General features: G+C 47.2%; 1 protein-coding gene and 1 long non-coding RNA gene across 5 annotated transcripts in view; one reads left to right on the top strand and one right to left on the bottom strand.

The window, feature by feature from the left end:
* IKZF4 (IKAROS family zinc finger 4) overlaps positions 1-6976 on the bottom strand; it is a 39450-nt gene that overhangs the window by 8869 nt on the left and 23605 nt on the right. For all 4 annotated transcript variants that reach the window (XM_023513592.1, XM_003790509.1, XM_012805657.1 and 1 more), the window contains 3 exons: positions 6099-6203; positions 4831-5091; positions 3694-3861 (listed from right to left, as the gene is read on the bottom strand). In XM_023513592.1, coding sequence (XP_023369360.1) covers positions 3694-3861; positions 4831-5091; positions 6099-6203 — 534 coding nt within the window. The remainder of the gene's footprint in view (positions 1-3693; positions 3862-4830; positions 5092-6098; positions 6204-6976) is intronic.
* The window catches only part of LOC111725534, a 20191-nt gene continuing 19380 nt past the window's right edge, over positions 6166-6976 (top strand). The window contains exon 1 of the long non-coding RNA XR_002773581.1: positions 6166-6228. This is a non-coding gene — a long non-coding RNA (uncharacterized LOC111725534). The remainder of the gene's footprint in view (positions 6229-6976) is intronic.

Here is a 6976-nt window from a genome sequence, read left to right as displayed (position 1 = left end):
AGCCCAGGAGTTGGAGATTGCTGTGAGCAGTGAAGCCATGGCACTCTACCCAGGGGGACAGCTTGAGGCTCTGTCTCAAAAAAAAAAAAAAAAAGAAAGAAAAAGAAATATACAATAAATTAACTGCAGTACCCCTGCTGTGCTATGGAACACTAGAACTTATTCCTCCTATGTAACTGTAATTCTGTACCTATTAACCAACCTCTCCCTATTCCTCACTCTCCACACCCTTCCTATTCTCTAGTAACCACTATTCTACTCTTTATTCTGCAAGATCAACTCTTTTAGCTTTGACATATGAGTGAGAACATGTATTAAACACCTTTTTTCTTAAACATGGGTTGTAACAGAAAGCATTTCATAGAGATAGGACCCAAGGGTGTATTTGTCTCTGCTTCTGTCATCAACAATCTCCTACAGAAAACATCCAAAATCTATCCAGATGATCTGGCTATAGTTGGTTAAGAATTCTAGGGGCCAATTCAGCCTTGTTCCAAACCAGCAGGGGGAGCAAGCCCTCTGCTGAGGAAAAGGACGCATCTCTGGCACTGCACCTTGCTTGCTGTAGGGTTTTGGCTAGGCTGCAGCTTTCTGACCCGCAACTCATTTTTCTCCCAACAGCTTCAGTTTCCTTTTCAACAAAATAGGGATAATAGCATCTACCTTGGAATTGTAATAAGAATCACCTGAAGAGACACAAGTGAAATGCTCTGTAGACTATAAAGCCTGAGCCAGTAATCTTTCTCCCTGATTCTCTACATACATACCGATAAAGAGGTCCCAGTGACAAGGTGGGAGAACCTGGAACAAGGTAAGTGAATGGAGAAAGTAGAGGGTGGTGAAATGCTTGTTCTGTCCCTTTAAATCCTGGTTCAGGAGCATTTAAGAAAAGAGAAAAATAGCCAGGAATGTTTCCAAGGACGGACCCTACTAATTCTTTCCCCTCTTCCCTTCTTCCTGCTTTTTCCCAATCTTGAGCTCCTTTCCTGCCAGTTCAGTTCCTGGCGTCTTCCCAAGTATGAGGCAAAAGCCTAAGCATAGCAAAATGCCTGACAAATGCTATTTGTCCAGCTGATTCAGACAGATATTGATTCAACTAGTTTTGACTGGGCTAGAAAACCTTGTTAATCCAGTTTCCCGGCTCTGTTCCATACATTGACCTCTAGGCACCCTCTAAACCTGCTTATGCCTCCAAGATGGTGACAACTTCTTCGGATAGAGAAATAGGATACTGTTTTCCTATTTGGAGGTCTTAGATTCCTTTTTTTTTTTTTTCTTTGAGACAGTCTCACTGTTGTTTCCCTGGGTAGAGTGCCATAGCATCACAGCTCACAGCAACCTCCAGGTCTTGAGCTTAGATAATTATCTTTCCTCAGTCTCCTGAGTAGCTGGGACTACAGGCAACGGCCACAACGCCCAGCTATTTTTTTGTTGCAGTTTGGCTGGGGCTGGGTTCAAACCTGCCACCCTTGGTATATGGGGCTGGTGCCCTACTCACTGAGCCACAAGTGCCGCCCCTTAGATTCCCTTTTTCCAGTTCGAGAGACCTATGGATATTTACAGAGATATTTACAGAAAGTGGCTGCTCAAAACTTCTGGTGTTGCAGGGAGAGGGTGAAGATGGTGGCAGGTATGGGGCCTGTGGCAGATGGGAGTGGGAGGATGGAATTCCCTAGGGCTTATAAATGGGGGGTGATGGAGGAGAGAGGGCTCTGGCATCAACAATCGTTTTTATTTATGTATTTTTGAGACAGTCTCACTCTGTCACCCTGGGTAGAGTACTATGGCATCATCATCGCTCATAGCAACCTCAAACTCCTGGGCTCAAGTGATCCTCTTGTCTCTGCCTCCTAAGTAGCTGGGACTATAGGTGCCTGCCACCACATCTGTCTAGTTTTTTCTTTTTTTTCTTTTTAATGTTTTTTGCACAGAGTCTCACTTTATCACCCTTGGTACAGTGCCATGATGTCACAGCTCACAGCAACGTCCAACTCCTGGGCTTAGGCGATTCTCTTGCCTCAGCCTCCCAAATAGCTGGGACTACAGGCGCCTGCCATAATGCTTTGCTATTTTTTTGTTGCAGTGAGGCTGGGGCTGGGTATACCCTCCGTATATGTGGCCGGCGCCCTACCCACTGAGCCATAGAAGCTGCCCGTAGCTAGTTTGTTCTTTCTTTTCTTTCTTTCTTCCTTTCCTTCCTTCCTTCCCTCCCTTACTCCCTCCCTCCCTTCCTTCCTTCCTTTCTCTCTCTCTTTCTTTCCTTCTTTTCTTTCTTTCGTTCCTTCCTTTTTTTCTCTCTTTTTTTTTTCTTTGAGACAGAGTCTTACTATGTCACCCTCAGTAGAGTACTGTGGTGTCACAGCTCACAGCAACCTCAAACTCTTGGCATCAAGTGTTTCTCTTGTCTCAGCCTTCCAAGTAGTTGGGACTACAGGTACCCGCCACAATGCCTGGCTAATTTGTTGTTGTTGTTGTAGTTTTTATTGTTGTTTTGGCAGGCCCAGGCTAGGTTCAAACCCGCCAGCTCCGGTGTATGTGGCTGGCACCCTAGCTGCTTGAGCTATAGGCGCCAATCCTCTCTTTCACTTTTTAGGACAGAGTCTCACTCTGTCACCTTGGGTAGAGAGTACTGTGGCTTCATAGCTCACAGCAACTTCAAACTCTTGGGCTCAAGTGATCTTCTTGCCTCAGTCCCCTGAGTAGCTGGGACTACAGGTGCCTGCCACAACTATCAGGATAGTTTTTTTATTTTTAGTAGAGATCAGGGTGTCACTTTTGCTCATGCTGGTCTTGAACTGAGCTCAGTCAATGCATCTGCCTTGGTCTCCCAGAGTGCTAGGATTATAGGTGTGAGCCAGCACATCTGGACCATCAATAACCTTTTTTTTTTTTTTTTGAGACGTAGTCTCATTTTCTTGCCCTCAGTAGAGTGCCCTGGCATCATAGCTCATTGCAACCTCAAACTCCTGAGCTCAAGCAATTCTCTTGCCTCAGCCTCTCAAGTAGCTAGGACTACAGGCGCCCGCCACAACGCCTGGCTCACAGCAACCTTCAGCTCCTGTGTGTAGGCAATTCTCTTGCCTCAGCCTCCTAAGTAGCTGGGACTACAGGCACCCACCACAATGTCTGGCTATTTTTTTTTTGTTGTTGTTGTTGCAGTTTGGCTGGGGCCAGGTTTGAACCCGCTACCCTCCATATATGGGGCCGGTGCCCTACTCACTGAGCTACAGATGCCACCCACACCTGGCTATTTTTAGAGATGAGGTCTGGAGGTCTCATTCTGGCTCAGGCTGGTCTCGAACCTGTGAGCTCAGGTAATCAACCTGCTTTAGCCTCCCAGAGTGCTACGATTATAGGCATAAACCACCACACTGGCCTCTCAACAACAATCTTTAAAAAACAAAATTCAGGGAGGGTGACTGTTAAGAGCTAAGAACAGTGTCCATGTCCCTTTTGTTCCATGTTACAGAATGTGATAGATATAAAATACCCTATCAAACAGTCCCCCAGATTCTGCCTGGGGCCCTTCTGCTGCAGGAGGATTAGAGAGGCAGGGCCCTCTCTGTTCTTTAAGTGATTCCCCCTCCTCAATGACAGAAAGTGTAACTCCCCAAATAGAAGAGAAGTCACTGAGCTCTATCCACAGGTGTGCAGGAGCCCCATCCCCTCCTCACCCAGTGGACAGTCACTGACCTGAATGTGTGCGGAGGTGGCCAGTGAGTGCATCACGCCGGCGGCAGGCATAGTTGCAGAAGGGACATTTAAAGGGTTTTTCCCCAGAGTGCAGCTTGATGTGGCGCAGCAGGTTCCCCTTCTGGGTGAAGGAGGCACCACACTGGTTGCAGTGGAAGGGTCTTTCACCTGCAATGTGAAAGACAGATTCCGAAGACTAGCTATGAGGAACTTTGATGGCTGAATCTCATTCCTAACTCACCCTGTGCAAGGGAAGGTGTTCTGAACACACTGCTAAAGGGCAGGACTGTGCCACATGCACTAACTGTGTCTTGGTTTGATTAGATGTATGTGGTAGGGGTGGGATACCAGGCCTGGAAAACAAGGCCAAGAGGCTGTTACCAAAAACTGAACCCCACGGGGGCCACTCTGTCCTAGGAGCCCAAAGCCTCAGGAAGCTGAGAAGAGGAGGCTTCCGTTTTCTGTTGTTTTTGTTTTAATGATGAGATGGGAGGGCCCAAATAATACCTAGGAGTCCTACCCTTATTGGAGTATAGGATCCTTCCTTTTTTTTGTTTGTTTTTTTTTTCAGAAGAGTCTCACTCTGTCATCATAAGCTCATAGCAACCTCAAACTCCTGCTCAAGTGATCCTCTTGCCTTAGCCTTCCAAGTAGCTGGGACTAGAGTTGTGGCTAATTTTTCTATTTTTAGTAGAGATGAGGGTCTCACTCTTAGTCAGGCTGGCCTCCAACTCCTAAGCTAGAGCAATCCATCCACAGCTGCCTCCTAGAGTGCTATGTGAGCCACTATAACCGGCCTATAGGATCCTTCCTGAGGCTTTAATACTTTCCCTTCCCTCATATCCTGAAAAAAAAAATCAGCTTTTTAATTTAATTTATTTTTATATTTTTAAAATTTATAAATATCAACAGTTGAAGAAAGTGCCAGAAAGTATAGATGTTGAGGGAAATCCAACTTTCATCCTTCCCCAGCATTTTTCTGTCAGCTGGAAAATGTGCTAGGAGAGACCCTTCCCTTTCTGAGGCCACCCTGGCCCCAGCATGGCCTCCTCCAGCCCTCTTCCTACACTGCCAGTACTGCCTCTGCCTCTCAACCCCACCCGGGAGCTCTTCCCTGAGTCCCTCTGGCTTACTCACCAGTGTGGCTGCGCTTGTGTACCATGAGCACGTTGGGTCCAATACAGACCATGCCACAGACATCACACTTGAGCTTGCCATTGGGCAGCCGGATGCCACCAGGTGAGTGAGGCTCTGGCCCACTCCCATCACAGTAACCCAGGGGCTCGGACAATGAGTCTTCCACAATCACACTGTCGTCCTTTTCCAAGAGCCGCTCATCTGGCCCCAGCAGTCGGCTTGACTCTTCATCACTGTACATCTCCACCTTGATGGAATTGGCTGGAGGGCAGGATGATGTTTAGATCAGAGACAGGCAAAAGGGAACCTGCCCTCAGGCAGGAAGGGAACTTCTGAAATCCAAAAGGGTGCCTTCAGGCCCTGAGACAATCAGGTCTTAAAAGGGGCCAACACCCTAGAATCCTAGGTCATGATATCAGAGTCCTGCTAGGACCTGAAATAACCTTTTCTTTTTCACCCACCCACCAAGCACATAGTCTGGAAAGAGAAAAAGTCGGGGTACATAGGATGTCTTTTGTCATTGAAGAGAGGAGGTGACTAAGGGGAGCCTTTTTTTCCATTCTCTTGTCATTAAGAAAGATGTCTGGCTTGGCTCTGGGCAGGAAGCCAGCAAGTAACAGTGGCGGGAAAATAGTTCGAGGAAGACTGAAGGGGGACAGCAAGCTAATGAGAGCAAAACTGGAAGACACATGGCTTACATTCTCTTCTTACCCCATTAGACTGAACCCCGCTACCTCTCCATAAAAATCTGAGGCTGAGCAGGGGGGATAAAGGAAGGAGGAGCCATTGAGGAGAAGGCTTTGGCTCTAGCTCTGACCTACATTCCTGGCTATTCCAACCATTTAGAGAATGTCACAGATCTAGGGCCAGCTGAGGAGGGGCAGTCATGGGGACCCTGTCTGGGTAGAATAGGGTGTGGGGAGATGGGGAGGCCCTTCTCCTTTCTCTTTCCTATCTAACTCCATCTAATGATCATTACTATCTACCTGCTTCTCCATTTCCAGAATTTCTCTTTGGAACCTTCCCCGTAATCCCACCAATGCCTTTTTAATTCCACTCTAGTCTGGCAGTGACTCTTCACTTTGCTTTTGGAAACCAGGAAAACCCTAGACACTAGACACTAGGTTCCTTAGAGAGACTCATAGAGACACTGAGCAGGAGACCAGAGGGAGGCAACAATGAGGAAATGGTTGCTAGTTGAAGGCAAAGTGAGGGCCAAATGCACAGGGGGTGCCTACTGCCAGGAGCGGGTAGGAGGTTGGACTTACCACTGAGTGAGCGGCTGGGAGAAGAGTGCTGGCTGTTGGGAGTGCTCACTGAGGGCCCCACTGGGGCCCCAAGGAACTCCTTCTCCAGAGATGAGTCCCCGCTACCTTGGAGGAGAGAACAAGAGGGCAAGTAAAGCTGGAGCTGGAGTCATCTACTGTCCATTGCCTAATCTTATAAAAAATTCAGTTAAATTTCACAAATGTTTATTTCATAGCTATGTCCAAGGAAGTATTTTATGCTGGGCAGCATACCTTATGCCTTCCCAGCACTCCAGGTGCCTCGTGCTGATGGCTGGGAGTTCAGTGTCTGGGCCTTGCCTACCCTACGTTTATCTAGGCCCGGGGGGAAGAGCATCACTGCCTCACATCCACGTCCACAGGAAGCAGGGCTGGGGCTGGGCGGGCCAGGGCAGAAAGGAAAATGGGGGCCTCAGGAGGAACAAATGTTAAAGACAGACCCTCTTCCCTATTGTTCCTCTCTGGAGCCTCCAACACTGGATTCGGGATTTGTAGGAAGGGCAGCTAGAATTGTCCCTGACTCTAATGATAATATTAGTAATAATGACAGAAGCTACTATTAATTGAGTGCTTACTGTGTGCCTGGCATTATTCTATGAACTAAAAATGAATTATTTAATCTTCACAATAACCCTATGAAGTGAGTGCTAATATTATCCTGATTTTTCAGATGAGGAAATTGAGACACAAAAAGAGGTTATGTTACTTGCCTAATGTGATGTAGCTGGTACTGGAGGAACTCAGATCTGATCACAGACAGCAAGTGCCCATGTCCTTAATCACTATCTACATAGCCAGTTGGAAGTTACTGTCTCAGTTGGAGAGAGTTGGCCCATTGGACTTTCTAAATTTAAATTCAG

This window comes from Otolemur garnettii, unplaced genomic scaffold (genome assembly GCF_000181295.1).
Source record: "Otolemur garnettii isolate 467f Iridium unplaced genomic scaffold, OtoGar3 scaffold00043, whole genome shotgun sequence".
NCBI lineage: Eukaryota > Metazoa > Chordata > Mammalia > Primates > Galagidae > Otolemur > Otolemur garnettii.
This window is presented reverse-complemented; position numbering and strand designations above follow the sequence as displayed.